The sequence below is a fragment of the Mauremys reevesii genome, linkage group 6, assembly GCF_016161935.1.
Source record: "Mauremys reevesii isolate NIE-2019 linkage group 6, ASM1616193v1, whole genome shotgun sequence".
Taxonomy (NCBI): domain Eukaryota; kingdom Metazoa; phylum Chordata; order Testudines; family Geoemydidae; genus Mauremys; species Mauremys reevesii.
In genome coordinates this window covers 81,862,027-81,877,173 of record NC_052628.1, presented here as the reverse complement: position 1 = coordinate 81,877,173, position 15,147 = coordinate 81,862,027, and the positions used below count along the sequence as shown (strand labels likewise).

At 41.7% G+C, this 15,147-nt stretch overlaps 1 protein-coding gene across 1 annotated transcript in view; it reads right to left on the bottom strand.

The window, feature by feature from the left end:
- The window catches only part of CNTNAP4 (contactin associated protein family member 4), a 444,291-nt gene that overhangs the window by 94,498 nt on the left and 334,646 nt on the right, over window positions 1-15,147 (bottom strand). The window contains exons 6-7 of the mRNA XM_039545275.1: window positions 1,235-1,438; window positions 891-1,063 (exon numbers count right to left, since the gene is read on the bottom strand). Coding sequence (XP_039401209.1) covers window positions 891-1,063; window positions 1,235-1,438 — 377 coding nt within the window. The remainder of the gene's footprint in view (window positions 1-890; window positions 1,064-1,234; window positions 1,439-15,147) is intronic.

Genomic DNA, 15,147 nt, shown 5'->3' with positions numbered 1-15,147 from the left:
GCCCAGGAAACCCCTCCATTTTGTCTTTAGCTGGCTCTTCACCCCAAAGAGATGCCTGAAAGAAACTGGAAGAAAGGACAGTAATTCCAGGGGTGAGTGATTGCTGCATCCAGACAAATAAGGAGTCTAGTCTGTGAAAGAAGCTCATTGGAACATCTCTGAGGGTGAGATTTACCTGCATTTAGTTTCCTATTGTATTAGGCTAAGACTTGAGTGTTTTTGTTTTATTTTGCTTGGTAATTTACTTTGTTCTGTCTGTTATTACTTGGAACCACTTAAATACTACTTTTTATATTTAATATTTAATAAAATTCTTATTAATTAACTCAGAGCAAGTAATTAATTCCCGAGGGAGCAAACAGCTGTGTATATCTCTCTATCAGTGTTATAGAGGGCGAACAATTTATGAGTTTACCCTGTATAAGCTTTATACAGAGTAAAATTGATTTATTTGGGGTTTGGATCCCACTGGGAACTTGGTGTCTGGGTGCTAGAGACAGGAGCACTTTCTAAGCCGTTTTCAGTTAAATCTGCAGCTTTTGGGGGACATGATTCAGACCTAAGTCTGTGTTTGCAGCAGGGTTCTGGCTCAACAATACAGGGTACTGAAGTCCCAAGCTGCCAGAGAAAATAGTCTCAGAGGTAGTCTCAGCACACCAGCTGGCAGTCCCAACAGGTCTCTGTGACCCAATCCATCACAGTAGTGTCCTGTAAGGTTTTGCAGAAGTATGGTAAGAAGACATTTCTCTGATCTATTTCTTCCAAATATAAACTTCACCAACATTTGAATTACTATAAAATTCCCTAAACAGTTCTGTTCCCTGCACTTATTTCATTACATTTACATAACAAAGGTAATAAATGTAATAAATGAAAGGTAATTTTCACACCTCATAATCAAGGTCCAAATAATTGAGTTCCCCCTTTGCATGAAAATGATGACTGTGTTTATCCACTGTAAAGTTTACTTGATTGTTAAAGTGTTCAATGAGGACTGAATGCCAGTGCTGATCATCCAAAAGGCTGCCCAGGGTAATATTAGCAGAACAAATTTTAGCATCACCTTGAGATGAGAAAAAGAACAAACTGTGAGATTCATTTTATAAAAGAATATGGATATTTAAACGCGCTCCTAGCTTATGGCATACAATAGGTTAAAATAAGCTTAATATACAGGAATTTTTGACACAACATCTAATGGGTGCAGCAAGACTGTACACCCCATAGCCATTACCTAAATTAATTAATAAAGAAAGTTTTCCTTTTACTAATTCCAATGTGATGTGATCTCCATTCTGTCCTCCTCTGTGCAGTAGAATTCCATCGCTTTGCATTGTTTTAAACTTCAGAGAAATCACATCTTTCAGGGCAGTCATGGATTTTTGATTGAGTCTGTAGAGCAGGCAACTTTTCCCATCAAAATCAGCCACCTCAGACCCTAGCAATAAAGAAATTAAAGATAACTTGTAATCGTATGTTTAGACAACGAGGAGTTTATTTTGCTTCACAGTCCATGAATGAAGTGTGAAGGAAGCCTCCCCCTCCCCACCCCACTACACACCAACTCAGGACCCCGTTAAAAGTGGCACTCCTTGTTCTCCCGAGTGCCAGGACTTCTCCAGATTTGCACCATTGCTGGCAGTAGACTCCCCAGAGTGAGTGGTTCCGAGGGGGCATAGCCTCTAAACATGTTTGTTACTTAAAGTACACTCTGAAGCTTGCAAAAAGGTAGCACTGCAGCCTTGTGACCTGGAAGTTTTGGGCCTAATTCTGATCTCATAGTATTCTGACACCAGTGCAATTCTATTAAGTTCAATGCAATTGCTCCTGCTGTATACCAGTGTGAGAGAAGCATCAAACCCATTACGTCTTACTGAGTGAGGGACAGGACTTTCAAGCTACCCCAAGATGGACTATAGCTTTAAGCCACTATTAAGGGCAATCTTGTTGTTTTATATTCATTTAAATTAATATTAGTTCATTTTTATTCTGGAAAATGAATAAAGTTAATCTTAGGAAAGAAAACCCACTAATTATGATGTAGTTAGTCAGCCCTGGTTCTTTTCTCACCTAGTGTAACACTGACATCAAAAGAAATACTCTTTTTCTACACCAGTGAGATGAGTATCAGGCCATTTAGATTTAGAACTAGAAAAAGCTGCTTTGCTATATCCCATTGGTCATTTCTCAATATAAGAAATATTTTGCTAGAAATGGAAACATCTTGGATATATGAGAGGTCATTAGAAATGCATACTATAATACACGAAAGAAAGCAAATGCTCTCTAAATTTAACAGATAAAGAACACAGTGACAGTAGGGAGATTCATGTTTTTATGTTTTTTTCAGTTATTTTGTTTCACATTCATAGTCTCAGTGACTTATTATAATAGGCGCATTATTGCAGCTGCATGACAGCTGCCCCAATGAAGTCTACTTTCTGTCTTGTGAAAATGTTTTATCTAGTCTCTTTCAAGGTCACATACATTCACTTCATCTGAAAAAAAGTGATTTTAGACCAATGATATATCAAAGAATATCTGTCAAAATCAGTTGTATATTGAACAAGAAAGACATGAAGGAACCGATATTACCAAGAAAAGCTCTTAGAATATTCACACCTCATAAGTAAAGAAGAAAAAGGTAATTGTCCTTGAAAGATACATTTGTGAAATAAATGAAGATGTAAAGGGCACCCAATAAAATACGAAGTTACTTTTCAACTGACTGACTGATTTCTTCCAAGTCACTAGAAACACATTATCTGTTTACTAACTTTATTTAATTTGACCAAAAAAAAAATTGCTCCACATTGTGGCATAAAAATGAACTCAATTCAAATTATCCATAGTATTTAAAGTTAGCCATTTATTTTCACCAGTCAAAAATCCTTGTCAATTTAATGCAGTTATGTTTTGAGAATGTAGTCTGTTGATTTTCTCCACATCTTGTTAATGTACTTTGTTCTTATGAAGAATTCATTTACCAAGTGCACAATGAATATGCATTACATTCTGCCTAAAAAACATTTTCATTTGAGTATTGTCCTTTGTTATTCCACTGAATAAATGTTGAAAGTAAAAACATAAATCCATGGCAAATACAAATGATGTGCTTTTATGTTTATTAGATTGCAATAAACAAGTAGGAGTGTCAATAAAACAGGGCTTTTTTTTAAGCTTTCACAAATGTAACAATGCAGTTAAAACACTCATTAGACATATTCTTAACAGGCACTGACAATAGTGTGCTTTCATTATTGGTAACACACATGTATTGGTATTAGCTGTTGAGCAACAGAGGAAGAATAATGTATATTCCTGCTCTCCAAAATCACTTCACTATTCACAATGAGCTTAACCCTGCAGTGCAGTGGCTCTCAAACTTTTGTACTGGTGACCCCTTTCACATAGCAAGTCTCTGAGTGTGACCCACCTTATAAATTAAAAACACTTTTAAATATATTTAACACCATTATAAATGCTGGAGGCAAAGCGGGGCTTGGGATGGAGGTTGACATCTCGCAACTCCCCATGTAATAAGCTCGCAACCCCCTGAAGGGTCCCCCAGTTTGAGAACCCCCGCTGTAGTGTTTCCTCAGTCCTTACTCGGGAAAAAAAACCTTTAATATGAATGAGTGAAGACTGTGAAAAGAATGTAACTATTGATCATAAACATTATTAACATTCTTGTGCATCTACCATTTTTACCATCAATGCATTCCCACCAAAGTGTGAGGAACAGGGAGAGGAAGAGGAAGAGAGAGAGAGGACAAAATGCATTCTGCTCATCAAGGTAGAAGTTTATGATTCTAATTAACAAAGAGTGTTACTACTTTTTTCCCCTTTACTACAGTCATTAACTCATATTTCGGTGAATTTGTTATCTGAACATCAATCTCAGTAGATTTCTTCTTCTGCCCTTCAAGTAAAAATGTTATAAGAAAGGTAAATGGAAAGGCTGATTCACTTTGGGACCACAAATCTTTTAATTATCATCTTTCACAAAGTCAAAACACAGGCATGTTTTCAGAATTATTTAGTCCATTATTTAGCTATACTCCCAAAGATACAGAAGTCCCAAAATACAGCAGAGCCATCATAAATCACAGAATGCTGCAGCTCCCTGCATACCACAGAATCAAATTTTTCAGTGAATCAAAAAATTCAGAAGAATTTTTGATAAAGCTAGTCAAAGTATTAGTCGCAAACAACAGGTTTGAGTTTTGAAAATGTGTTCATTGTTTGAAGTTGTCCAATGAACACTCCATAGAAACAAATTTCAAACTCTATTCACTGCATGTATTCCTTAATTGTTATCACTTTAGTTAAATGTATTGTTCCTGGTTAGATAATTGTCACTGTTAAAGAGAAGGAAATGAAGATCAAGTCACTAGGCCTCTGTTTCTTTTAAGGAGAGAGGATGGGAACAGTTTATGAAGTTAGGAGGAGCTAGGTTTGCCACTTGAATCAGGCCTTGCATGAAACAAAACAGCTGGAGAAATTAGGTTACTGTAATATCATAGATAATGGGCCATATTTAAAAATATAGTTTTGTCATCACATTTGCACAGAGTTCTTGCAAGTGTATATATTATCCTAGCTATACAGATTGTGGACAGACCTTTGTCCAGCTTACTTAATTGTTCCAGAGGTTTTGTGTAGCCCTAGTATAAAGGGGGTCGTCACAAACCCTTTGCAGCAATCACTTAACAGTAGTAGTGCCAGGGCTCTGACCTGGAGGTTTGAGATCACAGTCCCCATGGTGTTATGTTGCTGCCAAGCATTGTCTCCCATCTTAATTAATGTGTCTACCAGGAACATTTCTTGAATTTACTAGTGTCCATTTTTAAAATTCTGTCTTTATAGAGCACAGCCATTGTCACAAACCCATTAGAAATTGTAACAAAAGTGTTTGTGTCTGGTCCCATTTAGGCCCTATAATGGCCTACAAGTCAGGGAAACATTTCAACACATCTGTCCTTCTGTTATGTGAAATATGAATTGTTTGTAGCTGCATTTACTGGTCACCCGCAGATGGACTGAGCAAGAGAGGTAGTAGTTGAGGGAAAAAAGGAGTCTGCCAAAGAGACATATTTAGGCTTCATGCAGCTGCCAGGGGACAATTCTAACACTAACACTGGCAGCATAGCTTCATCCTCACAATCTGACATTTCAGCTAGTGACAAAACACAGGAAACTGCTGCAGAGATGTATCTAATTTGCACACTTTGAATAGGAAGAACAAGCAGCCAGGAGCTGAGAGGCATTATTTTTTGTAAATACAGAGGATATGTTGCCCAATCACAGCATGATGCAGATGAGGTCAATATATCTGGGGAAGAGTATTCATCTGCAGCTGGCAAATACGTTTTTTCTTCTTCTGAGGGGAAAAAAAACAACGCCAGTTACACTTAAGGAGAATGAAATGGAGGAACTTGGCAGAGACAGCAGGAAAAAAAACCCTGAACACGGAGGACAATATTTTGGAGGGACTCTTTTATTAATATAATAAATATTAAAATAATCCAAAATTTCATAACTTATTATTGCTATTTGTGTTGCAGCAGTCCGTTAGAGGCCAAGCGGGTCAGGGCCGCTTTGTAGTGGGTACTGTAGAGAAAATGAGAGTCCCTGTCCAAAAGAACTTATGCTCTAAAACATGCTGTGTGGAAAATTTACAACAACTGCCTTACTTATATGGATATCTTTTCTGGAGATCATTTACTTCAGTTAGTTGAAGTCACCACAGCATGAGAGAGATGGAGGATACTTGCTATCAGTACTTGGTAGCTGTCACTTGGATGACAGATAATACACCAGACAATTTAGAATTAGTGTTAGCTATGATGTGTGATATGATATGTATGTTTCCCCAAAAATATCATTGCTGTTCCATATGTTTACATGGAAGATGTACTTAGGGGTTGTCATAGGTTTGTTCCCCACTCTGAACTTTAGCGTCCAAAAGGTGGGGACCTGCATGTACCCTTCTAAGCTTAATTCCTAGCTTAGATCTGATAGCACTGCCTCCAACCAAAAATATAGTGTTTTGGTACACATTCCATTCCCCCCAAACCTTCCCTGGGGAACCCAAGACCCAAACCCCTTGGGTCTTAACACAAGGGGAAATAAACCATTCCCCCACCTTTCCCCTCCCAGACTTTCCCTCCCTTCTAAGTTTCAAAGTTACAGCAGAGGTAAAAAATCCTTCCAGCAAAAGAAACATTTACAAGTTGAGAAAACAAACATAAGACTACACGCTTTCCTGGCTGGGTACTTACAAAATTAAAACATGAGACTGATTCAGAAAGATTTGGAGAGCCTGGATGGACGTCTGGTCCCTCTCATGTCCCGAGAGCGAACAACCCCCAAACAAAGAACACAAACAAAACTTCCCTCCAACAAGATTTGAAAGTATCTTGTCCCTTCATTGGTCCTCTGGTCAGGTGTCAGCCAGGTTTAGAATAATAGAATCATAGAATCATAGAATCTCAGGGTTGGAAGGGACCTCAGGAGGTCATCTAGTCCAACCCCCTGCTCAAAGCAGGACCAAACCCAACTAAATCATCCCAGCCAGGGCTTTGTCAAGCCTGACCTTAAAAACCTCTAAGGAAGGAGATTCCACCACCTCCCTAGGTAACCCATTCCAGTTCTTCACCACCCTATTAGTGAAAAAGTTTTTCCTAATGTCCAACCTAAACCTCCCCCTCTGCAACTTGAGACCATTACTCCTTGTTCTGTCATATTCTACCACTGAGAACAGTCTAATCCATCCTCTTTGGAACCCCCTTTCAGGTAGTTGAAAGCAGCTATCAAATCCCCCCTCATTCTTCTCTTCTGCAGGCTAAACAATCTCAGTTCCCTCAGCCTCTCCTCATAAGTCATGTGCTCCAGCCCCCTAATCATTTTTGTTGCCCTCCGCTGGACTCTCTCCAATTTATCCACATCCTTCTTGTAGTGTGGGGCCCAAAACTGGACACAGTACTCCAAATGAGGCCTCACCAGTGCTGAATAGAGAGGAATGATCACATCCCTTGATCTGCTGGAAATGCCCCTACTTATACAACCCAAAATGCCATTAGCCTTCTTGGCAACAAGGGCACACTGTTGACTCATATTCAGCTTTTCGTCCACCGTAACCCCTAGGTCCTTTTCTGCAGAACTGCTGCCCAGCCATTCGGTCCCTAGTCTGTAGCAGTGCATGGGATTCTTCCGTCCTAAGTGCAGGACTCTGCACTTGTCCTTGTTGAACCTCATCATATTTCTTTTGGCCCAATCCTCTAATTTGTCTAATTTGTTTACTGAGCTTCTTAACCCTTTACAGGTAAAAGAGACATTAACCCTTAACTATCTGTTTATGACAGGGGTGTCTGGCCTTCTCTGAAATCCAGTGTAGAAATTGTACAGAGGGGGATCAGTTGGGCTACAGCAAGATTTTTGAGCAAAATTAAACCTGCATGGAAGAGAAAGATGTGAGACCTTACAAAATAAACTACTCCCACTTCCCCACACATACGCATAGACATAGAAACATGATTAGTCAGTAGACTTTTCTTACTAACATAATCTGGGGGCCTTTGGGATGTTCTCTTTAAATAAGTAAAAGTGATTTTTTTGCATAGAAGCGTAAGTTTCCATGCTACAGAATTCAACAACTAAATATTCTATGGTTTCATGCTGTGAGCTGCATGTGCTCTCAGGGCTTTGGAGTACCTCTGAAAAGAGGAGATGAAGAACCATTGTACTGGGCATCATAGCTGACATTTGCTCATCTGCAGAGAGCCCACACAAGGCTTATGCTACACCTATATTCCACTTATAGGGCTAAAGTGAGAATTAAGTGGCTCATGCCAGTGAGGGTTGAAAGAGTGATTTAAATGGATCTATACTGATTTATACCAGTGGAGGATCTAGTCTATGGTTTTCATATATTAATCCCAGAGCCCATCTTGAATGAGTTGCCACTGTGGAAGGTTATATTCATAAATGGAGATATACACCTAACTCATCAAACTGGAAGGGACAAGTCCAGCCCCCTGCCTTCACTAGCAGGACTAAGTACTGATTTTTGCCCCAGCTCCCTACATGGCCCCCTCAAGGATTGAACTCACAACCCTGGATTTAGTCGGCCAAAATGCTCAAACCAGCAAGGTATCCCTCTGTCTCCAGAATGTCCAGACAAAACAACATCCTGTAATTCAGTTATTAGCTAGCAGTACCAATCAAAAAAATGAATAGGTCACATCACTCCAGATTTCATGTGTTTGTAGAATTTGGGAAAATATAAATCTAATTGAGAAGTAAATAGTCTATGAAAAATAGTATATGTTAACATTGAATGTTGCATAATACAATATATATGATTTCCAGAGTGGGAATGGAACTATAAAGAGAGAATTGAGAATTAACATAAGGCTGTAACTGGGGAATGTAAATACAATGTAATTTAATGACTGAGGAATCATTATTTTGGGAATTATTTCAGAATCTATAGAAGGTGGAAGTGTTCAGCACTTCGCTGCATACAGAAAGAGAATATTTGATTATAAGGTTTGATGTAAAAGAATTATTGTCATGAGTTTGAGACAGTTGAATTAATTATGATTAATGATGCCATTGCAATTGTCAGGTGGGTACAGTTGATCCCAAATGAGCACTAGTAAAACTCTTACCCCACATCATAAAATCATATATTGTGTAAATACCAAGTATGTTACTTATAAACTATTTTTAAAATGCTTTACATTGTTTTTAAATGGTATTGGAGCTATTGCATTCATATGTTAAAAGCAAGGATTGTACAGCAGTGTTAAAATGACAGAACAAGTGGAAAATCCCAACCACAGTGGATAAATCTTGTTTTTTATGTGTTGACTGAGCTTTTCTTTTTCTTTAAGGTAACTGTGTCTCTGATTTAAAAAAAAATCCTGCCAGTTGTTTTTCTTTTTAATGTATTCTCCCATTTTTCAGAGTATAGAGGACAAATACTGCCTGGTTCCTTGTAATTTGCTCATTGCTCCTGTTTTTCCTGAGTTGGGAGAGGGTGTGTTAATACTTGATTAAAACTTATTTATATTAATAATGTTTCCAATATATTATATTACTTTATATTTATAAAGTGAAGTTTCAACGCCAAACATATTGTGCATGAGACTCTTATGTTCCAATAACTGCTTGCCCATAAGGCTGAAAGTTAATTGCAATACACAGATCCACACACATCATATAAAAAAGGTAATTTCACTTAAAATAAATTTAGGTTTAAGAAACTGAGAGCAATAATTCTAAACTAGAAATTAAAATCAACAAAATATCAAATAATTGGAGCTTGGAGCTGCTACCTCATTTTACACAAGACACGGTAGCCTTATCTATAGTTATGGGTTACTTTAATTATGCACCCCAAGGTAACTGTCACCTACTTTCATCTGTGAGAGTTCAGCCCTGAGATTAACTACAGTAGTGAGGTTATCAATAGAAGGGGGAACCCCATAGTTAAAGTTAAGATTTTGTTACAGTTATTTTTAGTAAAAGTCAGGGACAGGTCATTGGCAATAAACAAAATTTCACGGAAGCCATGGTGGCTGATAGTTCTGGGGCCCCCGCCACCATCGTGGCTGACAACTCTGGCCCCCACTGCAGCCCCAGCGGCTCAGAGCTCTGGAATCCCTGCCCCCTGCAGTGGCTAACGGCTCCGGGTCCCCACCGTCCCAGGGGCTGGGAGCTCCAGGTGCCCGTAGCAGCTGGGATCTCTGGATTCCCTCACTGCCCACAGTACCTCGGAGCTCCATAGTCCCCCTGCTGCCCGCCTAGGGTTGCCAACTTTCTACTCACAGAAAATCGAACACCCTTGCCCACTCCTCCTCCAAGGCCCTGCCCATGCCCCACTCCATCGCCCCTCCCTCTGTCACTTGCTCTCCCCACCGTCACTCGCTCATTTTCACTGGGCTGGCTCGGGGGTGCATTCAGCCACCCTAAATTAATAAAATAAAACATCACATAGTTAAGAGTTAATTTGGAGACAGGCTTTCAGAAGCAAAGTTAGCTCTAGCTAGCAGTTTCTGCTAATCAGAATGGGAGGATGAGACAAACAAGTAAACAACTAAAACTAAAAACCTTAATGGTTAAAAAAACCTTAAGTCTAAACACCACTAATATTAAAAATATATATATATATTATTTTAAAATAAGAATGCAGTAGGGGTTATTATAACCTATGTATTTTATAAAAATAGTTATAAAAAATAGCTAAAGCAGTCCTCTGAAGCTATATAAAAAAAAAAAGTTTTTCCCAATACCCTTTCTCCCCTGTGGGTGAGCAACTGGCCACTGCAAACCTGCTGTTAATTACTCAATATCTTTCCAGATATTAGGTAAATATCTGGGATATTCTAAACCTATTGCTTATGTTTGTGGGTGCTTAAATCTAACAAAAATTGCAATTTTAAATAAAGCACACTTCCTTGCACAAATCTTATCGGACGGAAGTGCTGTAGTTCCTGTTAATTTATTCCTTACACCTCCTGAAGTAAAATAGTGAAGTTGCACTTGTTTGGAGTTCTGAAAATCCAGGGTAACAAGAGGGGGCTTTGGGCTGGGGGGTGAGGGATTCAGAGTATGGGAGGGGGCTCCGGGCTGAGACAGGGGGTTGGGCTGTGCGAGGGGGTACGGGCTCTGGGCTGGGGCCAGGGATAAGGGATTTGGGGTGCAGGAGGGGGCTCCAGGCTGGGGCTGAGAGGTGCAGAAGGGGGCTTTTGGCTGGGGCAGGAGGTTGGCGTGCAGGGGTGAGGACTCTGGCTGGGGGTGCGCGCTCTGGGGTGGGACCAGGGATGAGGGTTTGGGGTGCAGGAGGGGGCTCTGGGCTGGGACCGAAGGGTTCGGAAGGCAGAAGAGGGATCAGGGCTGTAGCAGGGCATGGGGACGGGGAGGCTACAGCTGGGGTGTGGGCTCTGGTATGGGGCCGGGGGTGCAGAAGAGTGCTCCAGGTTGGGACCGAGAGTTTCAGAGAACAAGACGGGGATCAGGGCTGGGGAAAGGGGTTGGGGTATGGGAGGCGGTCAGGGGTGCAGGCTCCGGGCAGTGCTTACCTCAAGCATATCCCAGAAGCAGCGGCATTTCCCTCCTCCCAAATCCTCTGCGGGCTGCCCCATCTGCAGGTGCCACCCCTGCAGCTCCCATTGGCCATGGTTCCCAGTGAATGGGAGCTGCGGAACCTGCACTTGAGGTGGGAGCAGCGTGCAGAGCCCTCTGGCTGCCCCTATGTGTAGGACTGCATGAGGGACATGCCTCTGCTTCTGGGAGCCATGCAGAGCCATGGGAGGGAGCTTGCCTTAGCCCCCCTGTGCTGCCGATTGGACTTTTAACGGCCGGAGCTGCCAGGGACCCTTTTCAATCAGGCGTTCTGGTCAAAACTGGACACCTGTCAGCCCTATGCCTATGTCGTTTGAGAGCTCCTGGTTCCCTTGCTGCTTATGGTGCTCCAAGCTTCAGGGCCACCACCAGCTGACAGCTCTGGCCCCGTTGCCCTGGGGTTCAAGCAGAAAATGTCATGCAGGTCTCTGAAAATCACAGAATCTGTGACCTCCATGACGTAATCTTATCCCTACCCATGGCGCAGAACAGCCTATAGTGATCTTTCTACAATATTTACTTTTATTAGTCAACCAAACAACAATACACACACTGCAATCTGTTAAAGGAGAGAGAGAGCAATACAATACATCTAGTATTTGCATTATTTACAGCACGGCTTGCAGAAAAACCTGAAGTGTTTGTCATCATCCGCACCACCTGCGGTTGTCATCATGGTGTCTCCCCAACCATGGCATGCAGGCCAGGATACAGCTGTTGTAATGTGTTACGCTTACACCAACTAGGGTTCAACTCCTTTTCCTTATTTGAACACCTACACCTCACTACTTTTAGGGTGCCCTATTTTTCCTTTGTTATTTTCCTTTTACTTATTAACATTTCATAGAATCATAGAAGATTAGGGTTGGAAGAGACCCCAGGAGGTCATATAGTCCAACCCCCTGCTCAAAGCAGGACCAACACCAATTAAATCATCCCAGCCAGGGCTTTGTCAAGCCAGGCCTTAAAAACCTTTAAAGATGGAGATTCCACTACCTCTCTAGGTAACCCATTCCAGTGCTTCACTACCCTCCTAGTGAAATATTTATGTCACATTATCACCATAGTAATAGATAAGGAAGTCTAACATTTCACCCCAGCTATCAACAGTCATCTTGTGGTGTATACTGATCTCTAATAAACATTATTATTCAACACTCACCGATATTTTCAAAACATCAGTATATCATTAACATAGATACAAAGTCAGCAGGTTTATTAATTTACTTATCCTAAATTTTAGACTCATAGACTCATAGACTTTAAGGTCAGAAGGGACCATTATGATCATCTAGTCTGACCTCCTGCACAATGCAGGCCACAGAATCTCACCCATCCACTTCTATAACAAACCCCTAGCCTATGTCTGAGTTATTGAAGTCCCCAAATTGCGGTTTGAAGACCTCAAGCTGCAGAGAATCCTCCAGCAAGTGACCCGTGCCCCATGCTGCAGAGGAAGGCGAAAAACCTCCAGGGCCTCTGCCAATCTGCCCTGGAGGAAAATTCCTTCCCGACCCCAAATATGGCGATCAGTTAAACCCTGAGCATGTAGGCAAGACTCACCAGCCAGCACCCAGGAAAGAATTCTCTGTAGTAACTCAGATCCCAACCCTTCTATCATCTAATTTTCTTAGCTTCTTTATCCTAAATCCTAAATCCTAATTTGGCTAAGCTAAATGTCTTACAAGCCTGAGTCCTATAGGCCCTGTTAAAATAAAATATAAAAGTATATAATATATAAGAATTAATATTGTAAGAAATAGGATTTATTTGGTAGTGTGATGACCCAAGGGATGCTTAGAAGGCGATGAAATCCCAGTGAAGAATATGAGGACAGTGTGGAACTCTCTTGGAGCTAGAATTGCAGGCTGTCCACAGACTCGGGGAAAACAAGGCCCCCTTGCTAGTCTGTGCCCAGTTTGAGTTGAGGACGTGGAGTCTGCTGAGCTGTGTCCTAAGGCGCTCTCTCTCTCTCTCTCTCTGTTTCCAGGGCCTCCAGGGAAGAGAAATGGACAAGAAGAAGGAAGCCCTGAAGAAACAGAAAGCAAATAGGAGGAAAGAAAGCAAGTCACTGAAGGTGGAGGAGAAGGAAAGAGTCCATAGCAAAGGCTCAGGTTACATGAGACTAGTGAGCCTTTTAATACCTTGAGCAGTGTGACCTCCCTGTAATTAGGGTTCAGGTCTGTGCTCTTTTGGGCTCTCGGCATTCTGCTCCTTGAGCTAGCTAGTGAGAGTGACTCCCCTGTAATGAGTGTTCAAGTCACAGCCCTGTTGCTTATGGGGGATACTGAGCTCCTTGGAACCTTGAGCAGTGTGACCTCCCTGAATTCAGGGTAAGGACTTCCCTTTTTCCCTTTTGGCCTTATGCCCTGTTGGCAGTCTAGTCAGCGTGATAACCCTGTAATGAGGGTTCACATCATGAGCCTCTCTCTTTTATGGTACAGATTGAAGGCTTTGGTACCTTGAGCTGTGTGGCCTCCCTGTAATTTAGGTAAGGTTTCTGTCCTTCAGGCTCTTGGCATTAGGCCCCTGTAGCCAGCTAATGCTAATGGACCGCCCTGTAATTCAGGTGCAGGTTGAATCCCTTTCATTTAGAAGGGATTAGGGCTATCTTTGTGCCATTGGTACTGTGACTGTCTTGTAATTTGGGTTCAGGTCTCCAGCCTCTTGCCCTTTTGGTTTGTGGGCCATTGACAGTCTAGCCAGTGTGACCCCCCTATAACTAGGGTGTAGGTCACATCTCTCTTGTTGATGGGGCTTTAGAGCCAGTTTCATTCCATGGCCCATGTGACCACCCTGTAACCAAGGTTCAGGTCTCTCCCCTTTTGTCAGTTGCAGTTATGCTTTTTTGTTCAGCTAGTCCGAGTGACTCCCCTGTAATTAGGGTAAAAGTTGCCATCCTCTTGCTTAGGTGAGAGACGTATCTTTGAGCTGTTTGACCGCCCTGTAATGAGGGTTCAGGTCGGCCCTTTTGGCCTCTTGATATTATGCTCTAGTGAAAGGGACTACCCTGTAATGAGGGTGCAAGTCACATGGCTGTGGTTTATGGGGGATATTGAGCTGTTTGGAACCCTGAGCAGTGAGACCTCCCTGTAATGAGGGCTCAGGTCTCTGTTCAGTCCAGTCAGTATGACAACGCTGTAATTAGGGTGCGTGTCACGAGTTTCTCTCTTTTATGGGACATATTGAGGCCTTTGCTGCCTTGACCTGTGTGACCTCCCTGTAATTAAAGTTGCCTCCCTCCTTGAGCTACATGGAGGATTGGGGGCATTTTAGTAATTTGGGCAGCGTGACCTCCCTGTACCTAGGAATCCAGTCCCTGCTTTTTAGTCTCCTGACATGATGGTACCGTATGCCCGTAGCCCGCTGGTCAAAATGAGAAAGAACTTATATATTGCCATTGTACACACTATTTACACTTCTCCCCAGGGCCGCCCAGAGGGGGTAGCAAGTGGGGCAATTTGCCCCAGGCCCTGGGCCCCACAGGGGCCCCCATGAGAATATAGTATTCTATAATATTGCAACTTATTTTTTTATGGAAGGGGCCCCTGAAAGTGCTTTGCCCCAGGCCTCCTGAATCCTCTGGGTAGCCCTGCTTCTCCCTTCTCTCAGCCCATAAGAAAAAAACCCCAAAAAACTCTTAATACCAGAACAGTGCCATAGTTATGTGACATTGAATTCAACTAAATTTCTACCTATTTTGAGATGCTGGCCAATTAGAAATTGTCAACAGAACTGGAGAATTTCCATCTAAATGTTGATTTCATCTTGATAAGTAACAAAATGGATGATGAAATGGAACTGAAAAGTGAGAAGAGGATGCTGACAGGGATAGAGTCCTGTGATTTATTCATGAATAATGGGAGAGAAAAAAGGACAACCTGTAACAAGACCCATTGAAGAAAAGGCCAGAGACAAAGAAGGAGAACCAGTAGAGAAAAGTAACACAAAAAACTAAGGGAAGACAAAGTCAAGGTAAAGTTACAGTGTCCAACAAGTGCCTTATAACCAATT